Source organism: Euleptes europaea, chromosome 16, assembly GCF_029931775.1.
Source record: "Euleptes europaea isolate rEulEur1 chromosome 16, rEulEur1.hap1, whole genome shotgun sequence".
NCBI lineage: Eukaryota > Metazoa > Chordata > Lepidosauria > Squamata > Sphaerodactylidae > Euleptes > Euleptes europaea.
Window position 1 is genome coordinate 26477771 of NC_079327.1, and position 16901 is coordinate 26494671.

Genomic DNA, 16901 nt, shown 5'->3' on the forward strand with positions numbered 1-16901 from the left:
CTGACAGTTGCCATTATCAAATCCTTGGCACTGAAGCACCAGGTCTAATTCAGTTTTTGAGATGCAACGGGAGGCGGGATGGGCATCACCATTTTTTTTTTTAAACACTACAGGAAGCTGTAGAACTTGGCATGCGAGGTAGTATTTATTTAGCTGAAGAATGTATTAAAGCATCATCTACTGTTCAGGGCTAGTTTAGATCATGAAACCAAATCATTTGTAGACCATATAGATAAACTAGGCATACAGTTATCAAAAGATTCAGGGGTTTTTTTTTTTTTTTAAAGGCTTAGGAAGCAATTTACCATGAACAGCTCCTATGCACATTTGATACAATCTTTGCACAGGGAAGGTTGATGGAGTGTGCCCTTCATGCTTTTTATACTAGCATAAAGTCTTCTCCAGTTGTTGGTTTCAGTGACACTAATATGTGTAACTTCTTTTAAATCACCAGCATAGACTTAACTGGAGAGTGAAAGGCAAAAGGCTGCCTTAAGTCACATAACGTTACTAAATAGTTAGCCCCCCTCTCAGAGAACAGGGTTGAGAGTACGTTGTTCAAAGATTTATTGTATTAACTTTTCCTTAACGTAATGGCTTTGAACATTTTTATTACAAAGACAGCACAAGCATCCAAGAGGAAGTACATTAGCTGTTCTAGATGTATTTTTACTAGTTTTTAGCTGCTAAAGGTTTAGGTATAAACTTGATTTTGCAGGATCTATGCACTATTCCCACGGAAGAAATTCCACCTGGCAGAATACTGTTTTTATTTTTTCTTGAATGACTCGCAACCCAATCCTATGCATGTTTACTCAGAATTGAGCCCCGCCGTATCCAAAGTAAGCACGTGCAGGATTGCAAGCTCTCATCTACAATCTAGCTCTAAAGCCGGCATTCCCAGCTGTATGGAGGCAGGTTGTATCACCCTTCTTCAGGATTGCTACAGCTGAGAGTGGTTGGCCTCTACACTCTGCTTGCAACAAAGGAGACTGCTTTGCACCAGTTTCTTTGCGCTTACAACTAATATTCTGGATGCACTGTGACTACTACCTCAGAACACATTTGTTTTATAGAAAGCATCTCCCACTGTTTACTTCCATCAACGTTCAGAGCACCAATTCAAACAGTCCTTCAAAAAAAAAAGGAAAAAAATAGACATGGCATGGAGCCCGCCAGTGAAAAAATGCAGGTAAGGGATAGGTGTCACATCAGCCCCCTTACCTTTTCTGGTGGTACAGATTATGGATAGTACAATGAGCTTTTTCTTAACATTTGAATCAGCTCTATGGCGGGATCTGTTTCCAGGGCAAGATCCATTCACGCCACAGGCACACCCCATTTCCCATGCAATAATGCACAGGCTCCTAAATGGCTGTCCTTGTGGCGCATCTCCTATCCCCATCTAGCCTTCCCACTCTACCTGATGAGAGCTACCCATGCTTGAAAATGGGAATGAGCCAAGAAGGGAAGAGATGTGCAGCTACATAGGAAGGGGAAAGAAGAAACTGGCCCGCGTGTTAAATATTGGAAACAAGACTTGTGCCCCAGTTGCCAGCACAGCAATGCAATGTGAAAATGGTTACTGTCATTTAAAATTGAGCTGTCAGTATATTAAAAAGTGAGTAGCAGGAAACTTCAAAATGATACCTGCAGGGAGACCATGTGACCTTGGATTTGTCAAATTGGTATCTGAACCCTCAGTAGGCAGTTGGATATGCCTGTTTTAATTGTATTACAGAAGTTTCAAATATATTGATCAGTGTATAAAGGTTTTACAGTTGAAACCATCTGAAGATGTAGCAGTGTTAGAGGAAATAAAAATATGGCAAATTAAGCAATTGTGTGTGTGTGTGTGTTTAAAGTCACCTGGTCAGGCACTGCAAGGAAGTGAAGGCAAACAAGGAAATCAGTTCTTCCAAGTTAAACCTCACATATTGAATTTAATCAAAAACACTCATAAAAACAAGAAAAGCCCTGCTGAATCATACCAAGGCCCATCAAGTCCAGCAGTCTAGGATTTTTTTTAAAGTACCTGAAATACAATTTACCTGTTCCCATAAGAACATAAGAAAGGCCCTGCTGGCTCAGACCAAGCCCCATCAAGTCCAGCAGTCTGTTCACACAGTGGCCAACCAGGTGCCTCTAAGAAGCCCCCAAACAAGATGACTGCAGCAGCACCATCCTGCCTGTGTTCCACAGCACCTAATATAATAGGCATGCTCCTCTGATCCTGGAGAGAATAGGTATGCATCATGACTAGTATCAATTTTTACTAGTAACCATGAATACCCTCTCCTCCATGAACATGTCCACTCCCCTCTTAAAGCCTTCCAAGTTGGCAGCCATCACCACATCTTGGGGCAGGGAGTTCCACAATTTAACTGCATTGTGTGAAAAAATACTTCATCAGTTTTGAATCACCACTCCAGCGTCAGCAGATGACCCTGCATTCTATTATGAGGGAGAACAACTTCTCCCTGTCCACTCTTTCCAAACCATGCATAATTTTATAGACCTCTATCATGTCTCCCCTTAACCATCATCTTTCCAAACTAAACAGCCCTGTTTTAACAGCTCCTCATAGGGCAGTTGCTCTAGTCCCCTGACCATTTTGGTTGCTCTTTTCTGCACCCTCTCAAGCTCTGCAATATCCTTTTTTGGGTGTGGTGACCAGAACTGTACACAGTATTCCAGGTGTGGTCTCACCTTAGATTTGTACAAGGGCAGTATGATGGCAGCAGCTTTATTCTCTGTTCCTCGTCTAATTATGGCCAGCTTGGAATTTGCCTTTTTCATATCAGCCGCACACTGGGTTGACATCTTCATCGAGCTATCCACTACCACACCAAGATCCCTTTCTTGGTCCGTCCCTGCCAGCAGATATGTGAAGTTGGGATTTTTTTGCCCCAATATGCATCAGTCTGACAAAGGGGGCCACAGTGCCAGCTTATTTAATGACGTATGGGTTAAACGATACAGGCCCATTAACGACAGTCTGCAACTCTCATATAAATAGCATCTGCTGAATTTTGTTTCTCCCACAGTAGAGGGCATCCAAAACATCTCTGACTTGTCATCTTTATAAATACCCTGGACTTCTCTAGTCTACCGTTGTTACTTTTCATCTGAACAGCCTATTGCGGTAAATCATGTTGAATGTTTTGTAATGGGAAGAGCACATTTCTTCTTCCATCTTCATGTTGCTAGTAAACAGTGTCCAGATCCTTGGCTGCTGACTCCTCTCACCGTCTATGCAGTACAACCGTTTGCTGGGGCATCTATGCAGACTTTGTAGTTGAAGGGAAAAAAGATTTTAAAACTAGCAGGTGGTGTCTGGATTAATATCAGTTCCCCATATATTAAAGAACCGGATACATTTTTGACTTGAAGTTAGATCAAGTATGTCAGTAAAACCTCCCCCCACCCCAAAATCCTGCTTCATTTACAGTTCTGGGCTACATGTCAGGGATCCTTTCAGCTCCCAACTATACTTTCATGAAGAGTAAAAACAAATTAAAGGTTATTTGTACACAATATTTGCAGACAGGATTTCAAGGTTTGTAGCTGCTGGCTATAGGTGTTTTCCCATATTGGCTGGTTGCTTCTAAACTGTCTTCCAGCTTGTTTGGAATTATTTTGCCGTTACTGAGATGATGTATGGAATATTTGGTAATGAGTCCCATGAACTCACTATATGCCTTAGCACATAGAAGGCTATAGGATCCATTGCCAACCTCGGGGGGTTTCTGGACATACTACAGTAAATTATGGAATCTAAGTTTTGCCAAAATTTCTTTTATGAGGCTTGAACATTAAGGAGAATAGCCACAGTTCTCACACACACACCCCGCCCCGGCAAACATTATTTCTGACAAAGGCTACCAACCATTTTGGGGCTAAGATGGAGGTAAGAAACTTACCTCTTCTCTGGACCTGGTGATGGTAAATTTCCCCAGAGAGGTTGGTTTTTCTAGAGATCCCAGATGAAGCAGCTTAACTCCAACACTGATGTTGATGAGAACAGGTTTGAAAGATTTCAAAAATAGGAAGACCCGCAACCGTGGGTGATAGATCTGTACTGGGCTCCAAAAAGCACCAGTCTTTTTAGAGAATGGACAAAAGCATACAGTTGCTAAATTTAAAAAGTGCAGAATATGAGAAAGCTTGAGACCACCTTGATATGGAAGTGCAGCGATTCAAGGCATAGATGTTTTGAGCCTCTTGTTACCCCCCACAGTATTTCGATCCAATCGTACTCCATATTTGCATCAACTCTTCTCCAGTTCTTTAATGGGCTCTCCGAGTTCCCACGTCGAAGTTGTACTTCTGTCCTATGTACACATACATGAACAACGAAGGTTAAACTCTTATTTTCTTTAATATTCTACTGCTTGTAGCTGGAAGGAGCCTCGTGATGCAGAGTGGTAAGCTGCAGTACTGCAGTCCAAGCTCTGCTCACGACCTGAATTTGATCCCAACGGAGGTTGGTTTCAGGTAGCCAGCTCAAGGTTGACTCAGCCTTCCATCTTTCTGAGGTTGGTAAAATGAGTACCCAGCTTTCTGGGGGTAAAGGGAAGATGACTGGGGAAGACACTGGCAAACCACCCCGTAAACATAGTCTGCCTAGTAAATGTCGGGATGTGACGTCACCCCATGGGTCAGGAATGACCCAGTGCTTGCACAGGGGATCTTTACCTTTTTGTAGCTGGAAGACCTAAACCTATTCTGATGCACATGTACTCAGAAGCAATTCCAGGTGAATTCAGGAAGACTTGTTTTCAAATCAGTATGCACAGGCCTGGAGGGCCATTCCCATGTTTCCAAGGCCCAAATCTTCTTGTTCCTTGGTTTTGGGTGCTTCCACCACTTTCTATGTATGAAAATTAATCAGGTGTCTCGGGAGATGTTTAACATCCACAGTTGTCACACTTAATAATTTTAGAAAGCCAGCCTGCAGTGTCAAATAATTAAAATCGCCTGCAAGTCTTTTCTTATTCTTTGATGTTATTACATTTGAGGCAAATAACTTTCAGAAGTACTTTTGCACAATTCAGCACCACCTTCTTTGCCGTCACTTAATGTACCTAAAGGAGCACTAGAGTATCGTAACCTCCTAATGGGGCTTCTGAACATCAAAAGGTTTTCAGTGCACAACAGCTCCACTTCTGCATAATCACGTCTGAGAGCTGGCATGCTTCGATCGAATGCCACAATGCAAGGTCAAACCTACTGTAACCGTTTAGGGTGCAATAGGCAAAAAGCTGCCTAATCACCGGGTAAAGAAAAGGTAAAGCTAAAAACCCACAGAAGCAATGCATTAAAAAACACAGCCAAGATTTGGGGAGGGGGAAGTGCGAACCTTTATGTTGATCCCGTATACAGCTAGGTCTTGGCGCAGGCGGTCACATGCTTGCAGAAGAGGTTGTCTCTCCTGTAACAGCTGCCGCCTTTTCTCCTTCTGTTGTTGTTTTGCTTCTTTCGACAGGGCGGTGCCTTCAGCAGGCACGCCTGTCATTTCAGGTGGAGCCAGAGCAAAATCACGCACTTGGATCCGGAAGCTCACTAGCTCGTCAATCACACTGGACAGCAGGGCCGAATCCTTGCATTCTAGAGCAACCTATAAGTCAAAAATGAAATCAAGTAGAATATAAAACATACAAATCTATTACAGTGCACACAACACAGCAGTCTCTTCCCAATAGTAACGGAGGTCCTCTTCACATGCCCAGAGTAATGCTGATTACCACTTTGGGGTCAGGAGGGAATTTTCCTCCAGGCCAGATTGGCCAGGGATCCTGGAGGGTTTTTTGCCTTCCTCTGGACATAGAGCAGGGGTCACTGAGGGGAATGGGGAGGTAGTAGTGAATTTCTTGCATTGTGCAGGGCGTTGGACTAGATGACCCTTGAGGTCCGTTCCAGCTCTATGTTCCTATGTTAACAAAATTCCTCCAAGGAAAGCAATCCGACAGAACAAGTAATAGGGAACCCCTGTTGTAAATAAATTATTTATATTTCACTGCACAAAACAGATGCAGGGAAGGCTGAACAGCTGTTTTAACGGAAGGGTCATAGCGCAGCCCTACATAACCAAGGCAGCACTAAGAGGGAAAGGCCACAGCTTGCTAGTAGAGCACACGCTTTGCATGGAGAAGGTCCATGGTTCAATCCTCAGCAGCTGCATTAAAAATGAACCCCAGGCTTCTGGCCAAGGACTTGGGAGAGCTGGCAACAGGAGGACAACACAGGTTGAAGAACAATGGCAGCTTCATATGTTGATACACCCAGCTCTACCTTTGTGATAAAAGGAGACTCGCTTGGGCATAGTTTTACTCAGCACAGTCGCTAGTTAGAAGTCTGATTGTATGGCTTTACAGGAGCTGAGTCTCCCATTTCCAACACATCCTTGTAGAAATCTCCTACCTGTCTATCATCAAGGGTAATTCCGGTTGTGCTAAGAAATTCCTGTATATAGGAGACGATGGCTCCAAACACCACAGCACTTCTAGGAGACCCAGCTTCCTGATTTCAAACCACAAAAAAAGACAATGTTACTATACCTTTTCACTACAGTGACTCATGTTTCTCTGTAGGAGAATAAAAGTGAGAAGTCAACAGTTCTCCAGTTGCAGAAGGCAACTGGAGGGATCTCACTATCTGAAATTTTTAAGCTCTCTCCATCCACCCAATAAAAAGATTCTTAATTACAGTCACTGGCTACGAAGCAACAGAAATAACTTTCTAAGAGCACCATATATACTAAGCAGGGCTCCCCCGACTGTGCGTATCTTGTGACGTGCATGTATAAAACGGGGAGCAGAAAGCGGCTGCCTTAAGACCGAGATAAAAGAAAAGCCGATAATAATGCCTGAAAAAAAACTCAAAAACCAAAGCTTAAGAAGGTCTAGGCTTTTATTTTCTTTACAAGCAGCTTCTGCCAAAGGCATAACTTTTAGCTCTCTGGCAATGGAAAACTACAAAAATGTATTATATATGTGAGGAGGAGTGATTCTGTACAATAGCAGAATTAGGTGTTAGCTGTAAAATGTCACACTCTATTCTAGCTTATACGGTAGCAAAGGCAAGCACAAAACATAAAGCAGAGGTTCCCAAACTGTGCTCCGTGGAGCACTTGGTGCTTGCGAAACATCTCCTAGTGCTCCATGAAGAGATTGGAAAGACAAATACCACTGTCATTCGGTTTAGTATATAGGTGCTAGGTGAAAATTAATGATGAATTTTTCTCCTGAAAAGCGTTCCATGACTCAAAACCTTCGGGAACCCCCTGACATAAGGCATTATGGCAAAACTAGACATTATGTCTGCCACAAGTCATGTCAGGGTTCTCTAACCCATTTTATGGACAGACACAATCTTGGAGACCTAACTTTCCCAAGCACTCTGGGGCCTGATTCAGCTCAGGAGCACGACAAGGGGGAAAGAAGAGCTTCCGCTCCCCGCCCCATGCCATTTACCTGAGCAGAAATGGTTGTGGTTGGGAAAGCGGAAACTCCCCCTCCCCCATAGTACTCCTGGGATAAATCAGGCCCCAGAGCATTTGGGAACGTTACTTCCCTGAGGTTACATCTGTCAGTAAAACAGGTTGAGACTCGTGTCAGCTATACCGCTTAGCTTGGCCCTCAGAAGTCGAAGGGGAAGACAAAGCTTCCTACTGGCAAGAGGGAGAAGACTGCAGGGCAACTTTCCCCCTCTGCATGACAAGTCAGAAGAAGAAGAGCTGGTTTTTATATGCCAACTTTCTCTACCACTTAAGGAAGAATCAAACCGGTTTAGAATCACCTTCCCTTCCCCTCCCCACAACAGACACTCTGTGAGGTAGGTGGGGCTGAGAGTGCTCTAAGAGAGCTGTGACTAGCCCAAGGTCAGCCAACTGGCTTCATGTGTAGGAGTGGAGAAACCAACCCAGTTCACCAGATTAGCCTCCGCCGCTCATGTGGAGGAGTGGGGAATCAAATCCGGTTCTCCAGATCAGAGGCCACTGCTCCAAACCACAGCTCTTAACCACACCAAATAAGAACAAATAAGGAAAAAAATTACACGAAATAAACAAGTGATAGCCTGATTCCTTTGCATGCTTACTCGGGAGTAAATACACTGTGTTTAGTGGGGCCTTCTCCCAAGAAAGTGTGCCCAGGTTTGTAGCCTAAGAAGCAAATTGCTTAATTTTCCTAATTTAACTTTTATTAGCGCAGAATTTGGGTGACGTTAAGCAAAGATTTTTCCTCATTTTTCATCGTTGGAAAAATCATGATAAACCAGCATTTGGAAACTGACGGGAAGACAATGGAGAAAACAGAGGAATACAATGGATTGGAAGTAACAGCACCCTTCTGTGGAATGGTGAAAGGTGTCAAGAGCAGAGAAAGGGGCCAGTGCAGGTGCGCCCTTTTTACAAGAGTACTGAATAGCAATGGTGAAAAACTCCAACAAAAGAGATTTTTAGCTTTCTAGAAAGGCAGATGGATAAAAATCCACATGAAAGGGAAGGGGGGGTCATTTGCTTTCCCCCCCCCCAGCTGGTTTCTCATAATAAACCAATCTGTCCCTCCTGAATTACAGACAACTGTTGGTTCCTGATCTTTGTATCCTAATGGGTTACCTTAGCGACGGCCTTAAGCTGTCTGTTGCCATGGTGAATGAGGTCCATAATTGCACCAACAGCCCTGGGGGTGTCGAAGTCATCAGCACAGGCAGCTTTTACTATTGCTTTAGTATGGGACAGCCTTAGAGACGAAGGAAGCAAATAAATGTAATTAATATTACAGCTGCACACCTATCAAGCTATCCAAAATGAGTTTCTGGTAGAAGCAAGGGTGTATTTCTTAGTTATTTGGGGCATGATCCAGCTATGTTAAAACACTTTTATCTTTCACTGCTTTAATTGGGAGAGTTAAAATGCATACTTAAACTTTTCCCCTGGAGTGTAAAAACACTTAACACCGTCATGCCCATGATTTTCAGATGGAGAAAAACCACTTCGTAAATTACAGTAAGTGGTATCAATAGAAGTTATCATAGTGTGTGTGTGTGTGTGTGTGTGTTAAGTGCCATCAACTCATGGCGACCCTATGAATGAAAGTCCTCCAAAATGTCCTATCTTTGACAGCCCTGCGCAGATCCTGCAAACTGAAGGCCGTAGCTTCCTTTATTGAGTCAATCCATCTCTTGTTGGGTCTTCCTCTTTTCCTGCTGCCCTCCACTTTTCCTAGCATGACTGTCTTTTCCAGTGACTCTTGTCGTCTCATGACGTGACCAAAATACGACAGCCTCAGTTTAGTCATTTTAGCTTCTAGGGTCAGTTCAGGCTTGATTTGATCAAGAACCCACTGATTTGTTTTTTTTGGCAGTCGACAGAATCCGTAACCCTCTCCTCCAACACCCCATTTCAAAGGAATCTACTTTCTTCCTATCCGCTTTCTTCACTGTCCAGCTTTCACACCCATACATAGCAATAGGGAATACGATGGCATGAATCAATCTAGTCTTGGTGGCCAGTGACACATCCTTACACTTCAAAATCTTCTGTAGCTCCTTCATGGCTGCCCTTCCCAGTCTCAATCTCCTTCAGATTTCTTGGCTGCAGTCTCCCTTTTGGTTGATGATGGAGCCAAGGAATAGAAAGTCTTGAACAATTTCAATTTCCTCATTGTCAACCTTAAAGTTGTGTAATTCTCCTGTAGTCATTACTTTTGTTTTCTTGATGTTCTTTGTAGTCCTGCTTTGGCACTTTCTCTTTTAACTTTTAGCAGTAGTCGTTTCAAATCTTCACTATTTTCTGCCAATAATGTAGTGTCATCAGCATATCTCAAATTATTAATGTTCCTCCCTCCAATTTTCACTCCTCCTTCATCTAAATCTAATCCTGCTTTCCTAATTATATGTTCTGCATATAGATTGAAGAGATAGGGAGATAAAATACATCCTTGTCTGACACCTTTGCCAATTGGAAACCTTTCCGTTTTTCCATATTCTGTTTCAACTGTGGCCTCTTGTCCAGAGTACAGGTTGCGCATTAAAACGATCAGATGTAGTGGCACACCCATTTCCTTTAAAACCAGCCATAGCTTTTCATGATCCACACAGTCAAAAGCTTTGCTGTAATCTATGAAACACAAGCTGATTTTCTTCTGAAATTCTCTCATATGCTCCAGTAACCAGCGTATATTTGCAATATGATCTCTAGTGCCTCTTCCTTTTCTGAAACCAGCTTGATCAGGCATTTCTCGTTCCATATATGGTAACAGCCTTTGCTGTAAGATTTTGAGCATCACTTTACTTGCATGAGAAATTAATGCGATGGTCCGATAGTTGCTGCAATCTATGATGTCTCCTTTCTTGGGAATTGGAATGTAAATGATCGTTTCCAGTCTGTGGGCCATTGTTTTGTTTTCCATATCTGTTGGCATATTCTTGTCAAGATTTTGATGGACTCCGTTTCTGTGGCTTGGAATAGCTCTACTGATATCCCATCTGCTCCTGGTGATTTGTTTCTCCCGATTGCTCTCAATGCAGCTTTCACTTCACTTTCTAAAACTGTAGGTTCTTCTTCAAAAGATTCTTCTTGGAAAGAATCTTTTATCCTTTCATCTCTTTTGTATAGTTCTTCAGTGTATTGTTCCCACCTTTTCTTTATTTTGTCCTGTTCAGTTAATGTATTTCCATGCTGATCTTTCATCATGCCTAACCTTGCTTTAAATTTCCCTTTGATTTCTTGGATCTTGTGGAACAGATCTCTTGTTCTTCCTTTTTTGTTGTTCTCTTCTATTTCTTTACACTGGTTATTATAATAGGTCTCTTTGTCTCTACGTGCGAGTCGCTGGAACATTGAATTTAGACTTTTGATTCTATTTCTGTCAACTTCTACTTTTGCTTCTCGTCTATCTCTGGCAATTTTAAGAGTTTCCTCAAGACGTCCATCGAGGTTTTTCTTTTCTTTTGGCTACAGGAATAGTCTTTGCACATTCTTCCTTGATAATATCTCTAGTTACCACCCATAGTTCTTCAGGTTTACATTCACTTGAGGAACTGCTATATGGGAGTAAACTAGGATTTTTTTTAAGGTATCTGAAATGCAATTTACCTGTTCCCATAAGAACATAAGAAAGGCCCTGCTGGATCAGACCAAGGCCCATCAAGTCCAGCAATCTGTTCACATAGTGGCCAACCTGGTGCCTCTAGGAAGCCCAAAAACAAGACGACTGCAGCAGCACCATCCTGCCTGTGTTCCAAAGCACCTAATATAATAGGCATGCTCCTCTGATACTAGAGAGAATAGGTATGCAGCATGGCTAGTATCCATTTTAACTAATAGCCATGAATACCCCTTTCCTCCATGAATATGTTAACTCTCCTCTTAAAGCCTTCCAAGTTGGCAGCCATCACCACATCCTGGGGCAGGGAGCTCCACAGTTTAACTATGCATTGTGTGAAAAAATACTTCCTTTTATCTGTTTTGAATCTCTCACCCTCCAGCTTCAGCAGATGACCTCACGTTCTAGTATTATGAGAGAGAGAAAAACTTCTCCCTGTCCACTCTCTCCAAACCATGCATAATTTTATAGACCTCTATCATGTCTCCCCTCAGCTGCCTTCTTTCCAAGCTAAACAGCCGTAAGCATCTTAACCGCTCCCCGTAAGACAGTTGCTCTAGTCCCCTAATCATTTTGGTCCCCTTTCAAAAAAGACAAAAACAAAAACCCTTCTGTACAAACTGCATTGTTCCTCCGAAGCCAAATCAAGGGCAATATTTCAGAAACGTTAAATGAAAGATACTTCCCAACTCAATGTAGTAGACATTCTTCAGCCAGGCAATGAAGTCTGCTTTACTACCCCCTCCTGTCCCCCGCTTTCTTTTAACATTTTCTTGAGAGAAACACTCAAGAGCAAAATCCCATCCATCGTAGCTTTGCAGGATATCCTGTTTGAATTGTGCAACTGTTCCAGCTGAGAGGCAGGGGACCTTCACAGGGCAGCCCATTCCAGCTGAAAGGTATACAGCTATTGCAGCATGGAAACTTAACAAAACAGGTGGTACCACAAGACCACACATAGGTTTGCTCTAGGCCATTCAGTGGCTGGTGACAATCACTGAAGTTTGCCTCACCATGGAAAAAAAAGCAGAAAGCTAAATTAAGAGAACCAGTGTGCTGTTGAGGTTAAGAGTATTGGATTAGGAAGCCATAGATCAATTCCCCACTCCACTATGAAACCCTCTGGGTGAATTCTGGTCAGCTTAACACAAGTGAGGGAGCCAATCTGAGGGGGAAAAGGTCCAAGGGACAAGAGGAATGAGGAAAGCTCATTAGTTTGAAAACCACTTGTGGGTTCAAATCCAAGAGTGGTTTGCATCCTGCCTAGACTTCTGCAGGTAGAAGAGTTGGTTTTTATATGCCGACTTTCTCTACCACTTAAGGGAGACTCAAACTGGCTTACAGTCACCTTCCCTTCCCCCTCCCCACAACAGACACCCTGTGAGGCAGGTGGGGCTGAGAGAATGTGACTTGCCCAAGGTCACCCAGCTGGCTTCGTGTGTAGGAGTGGGGAAACAAATCCAGTTCACCAGATTAGCCTCCGCCGCTCATGTGGAGGAGTGGGGAATCAAACCCGGTTCTCCAGATCAGAGTCCACTGCTCCAAACCACCGTTCTTAGCACTACACCACACTGGCTAAGGTACAAAGTGGAGGGTGACTTTTGCCAATCCTCGTCTCTCACAGTAGACCTAAAATCCCACCCCAGCTATTCCTGGGGGACTGCCCTTCTCCAGGAGAGGCAGTTCTGGGAGTGTTTTGGGCTGCTGTGGAAGGATTGACAAAAATGCCCCCCTTGTGCCTGCAGAAACCTAGGCAAGATCCAAACCAGTATTCTTTAATTCAGTGAACTCCTACCTGTTTGTCCAATGAAAATATGTGGCACTATCTATATCACATTTTTACCCTGCAAAGAGCTCAGGGAAGCATGCGTGGCACTCGATCCTTTGACAAAGGGAACTTTGACTTTCAAAAGCTTATACCTTTCAAAGGCAGGAATGAAGTTATTAACATTCACAGATCCCACAGCTGTATAATTGGAGTACCTACCGTGATGGAACAAAGATTCAACACAGCAGACATTAAATCTGCTATTCTCCACAAAATGGCACAACTGCCAATAACCAGAGAATAAATGTAATTCCTAGCATCAGATTTTGATTAATTAAAATATGGAATATGTTCACATTTTTGAAGATAATATATTACACTCAGGGAAAGAAGATCTATAAATCTATTTCTTGAAGAACACTAGAGATTAACACATTATTGGAAAAAAGAATTATGAACAATCAGAAGCTGATGTTCTGGAGAATATGGTTCTTTTTCATAATATACCTGAATTGATTTTTATTTATGACCATATAATGAATCAGTAGAAGCGATAGATTACTGTGTCTCATTCAGCCTAGGCTCTGTACAAGCTATTAAGAAAGCAGAGAAAACTACAAAAAAAACAGTAGAACAGGGTATGCCAATCTACAAAGGCAAGACAACCCAGTAAGACACATTTTGTTAGCTTATCAGAATAGTAGAATGGGCTGAAATTAGAACTGCAACAAATTTTCATCAGTTACAAAGTGCCACTGATTATTTTTAATTGAAATTAATTTAACATATCCATGAGCAGTAAGGAGCCCACTTGTGTGTGTGTGTGTATGCCATCAAGTCACAGCTGATGTTTGGCGACCCCATAGGGTTTTCAAGGAAAGAGCGGTTCAGAGGTGGTTTGCCATTGTCTGCCACTGCATGGGCTAAGTTCTGAGAGAACTGTGACTGGCCCAAGCTCATCCAGCAGGCTTCATGTGGAGGAGTGGGGAATCAAACCCAGTTCTGCAGATTAGAGTCCACCACTCTTAACCACTACACCATGCTGGCTCTCTGGAGCCTACTTAGAAATGCAACAGACAGAGGAAACATATACAGCTGGCAGACCACACTTGTGAATGAACTGGGACTGACTGTGGCTCATCCCAGGTTTCTTCCTAGAGATTCCTTTTGAATGGCACAAAAACCCAGCCATTCATCTACCCAAATCATGCCCTACATTACAGAAGCCTCAAAAGTTTGTGCTCTGGACCTCAAGGCTGAACTCACACAAGCAACACAGAAACAATTAATATTCATCAGAATTCAGACATTTGCTTTCCTCTATCTACAGGTGCCGGAGAATGAGGTAGTATGCCAATTTAAATTTTTAACCTAGCAACTTAAATTTAGGCTTTGCTACTTCAGACTGTAGGTGGAGTTCTTCTATATGAAAAATCCCTGTAAGCAGAAAACCACTCTCCCTGATGCACTAGGTATTAAATTACTTGAGGGGTTTTTTTTTAAAGGGAGGGAGAATATTAAAAAATTGCAACAGCCCCCCCACCACTCCCACACACAAACTGTGAAGTGGTTGAGTCCACTATAGCATCTCAGGCGTCTTCCGCTTTTTTTTCCTGCATGTGTGGACTAGGCCAACCATACCCACGCACACCAATGATCAATGATCACACTCACCTTTCCCACAGTACATCTTCCCTAATGGCATCACAGTTGAGTTGCCCTTTCATGTAGGCAGTCACAGTGCTCATAAATGAAGAGATGGTGTGAAGAACGTTCTTTGCATCATTCAAGCTTTCATCACTATATTCTGTAGCTGAAAAAAAAAAGATGCAATTATATGTGATGAGACAAAGATTTCTGCAATACGATACAAACAGCAACAGCAGTGATAAAACTAGTTGTGCTCCCCCTGTTCCTCTATCCACCTCCTGGCTCATGAGCAAATGAAGATGGTAGATGAGGGAACATGGTCACACGTTATGAAAAAGAATGGGGAGATCACAGATCTCTGCCTTCTCCAACATGTATTCTGTGGAATCCAAGCATCCCTTTTTGTTCATCTTTGGCAGTGACTAACAGTGCCAACTTAAGCAGTTACACCCTTCTAAGCCCGTTGACTTCAATGGATAGGATTGCACTGCATAGGATTGCACTGTAAACATTGTAAATCAAGGGTAGGAAACAGACTGTGGTCCCCTGGCAAACCACTGGTCAGTTTCTAGTGGACCTGTTGAAATTCAAATGCAAGGAACATTTCAGTTCAACCTTAACCATGAAAACACAAAGCATGCATTTGAGAAGAACATAACACATAAGGAACTGGACAGCCTGATTTCTCACCTCAAGGGTCTTCCTTACCTGATCTGTACCCACTTCGCAAACAAAACATTCTAAACTGATTGGGTGAAGACTTCTTCAAGAAATCCTAGTGAAAAAAAATCAAGACAAAGCGTAACTGTGATAATCCAGAATCCCCACATGGTCTACAGAATCCCAGAAGTCATATGTTCATGCATACTTCCAGCTTGCAGAATTGTAGGTGCAAACCAGAACTCACTGTTAATTTCTGCACACAGCTTTGTGATTACAAGGCATCTTAGACCGAATCTCTGGTGGGGAGGAGTTCCAGATTCTCTACTATTATACACCAACAGTCAAGCCTGTCTATTCCAAATCCACAGGTCTGAAGACTGTTTAGCAGACTCTGACAAATGACCAAAAATGTGGAGAATTTTTAGCTTACACTGAAAGTAAACAAAGTTTGTAGCCCTGACTGAATTCAAAACAATAATAACGAAACAAAAGGATAATCTATGCCGGTGTGAGCGCCCCAACACTGGCGTCTGTGCCAGTCTTGGGGGCGCAAGTGGCACGGACTCCGGCGCGGTCACCTGTGTGCCTCCTGAGCTCTTTCAGCCTCAGAGCTCAGGAATGGGCTGTAAATTTTCTATGGAAGCAAAAAGTATGCTACTGGGTATCGTACCAAAAAATATTCCAAACTTTGTGGAAGAATTGTTTAGATGCATGAAAACATCGGCCAGAGTTACAATAGCAACGAAACGAAAAGCAGAAGAAAGCCCTACCACAGCAAAATGGGAGAGCTAACTGGCTGAATATGCATCTATGGCAAATCTCTCAAACTATAAGGGTTACCGCACTTTGAATTCCCAGCAATGTATTAAGAGTTTGAAAATGTTATAAAAAAACATTGCTTTAAAAGGGTTTTTGGATACTACGGCTTATAAATGGTTGGAAGACATCTTCACAGCTAAAGGGGCCAAACAAAGTGCGAACAGTATTTTTTATAACGTCTTCAAACTCTTAATACATCGCTGGGAATACAAGTGCGGTAACCCCCTATGTTAACAGGAAACCATCTAAAGAATTTAAAGAAAAAATGGAAATCATATTATTTGTATTACTCTTCAAAATATAATAATAATAAAATAAGTATATATTGATTAAATATTATTTGGGGAAATCTCAGAAATATAAAACAAGTAATATTATCAATAGTTTTATATATTATATGTTATATTTGATTCAATAATTGAATTTAACAATAATCCGGTTCTGTAATAATGTTTAATTCTAAAAGTATCATATAGAAAATCTATGTTTCACAATAAGACTGTTATGATTATTGGTGAACTATCAGTGCTTTCATTAATATGTAATGTTGTGTTACTGTGTATTGCTAAGAAGAATACTGTCAGTCATCTCTTGTTTTGATCCATACTATCAGTTGTTATCTAGATGTAATGATTGTAATGACTGAAAGATCAGACTTTCAAAATCTATTTTTCCATTCTGTATTCTTATTCTACATTGTTTTACACACACACACACACACACACACACACACCTAATAAAAAACACATTTCTAGTCCTCAAGGCTACAGAAATGCTCACATTCACATTCAGAGGGTCTACAAAAAAAACACACCAGTGTTTAGAGAGGGAACTTTTGTGTCCTAGATGATCAGAATATCTAATTAGGATAATATCTAATACTCTAATCT

The 16901-nt window shown here is 42.1% G+C and overlaps 1 protein-coding gene across 1 annotated transcript in view; it reads right to left on the bottom strand.

The window, feature by feature from the left end:
• Window positions 1-4255: 4255 nt before the first annotated feature.
• Window positions 4256-16901, bottom strand: part of CARS2 (cysteinyl-tRNA synthetase 2, mitochondrial) — a 31351-nt gene continuing 18705 nt past the window's right edge. The window contains exons 9-14 of the mRNA XM_056861974.1: window positions 15238-15304; window positions 14554-14692; window positions 8621-8744; window positions 6424-6522; window positions 5363-5620; window positions 4256-4334 (exon numbers count right to left, since the gene is read on the bottom strand). Of these exons, the coding sequence (XP_056717952.1) occupies window positions 4272-4334; window positions 5363-5620; window positions 6424-6522; window positions 8621-8744; window positions 14554-14692; window positions 15238-15304 (750 nt within the window). The 3' untranslated portion in view covers window positions 4256-4271. The remainder of the gene's footprint in view (window positions 4335-5362; window positions 5621-6423; window positions 6523-8620; window positions 8745-14553; window positions 14693-15237; window positions 15305-16901) is intronic.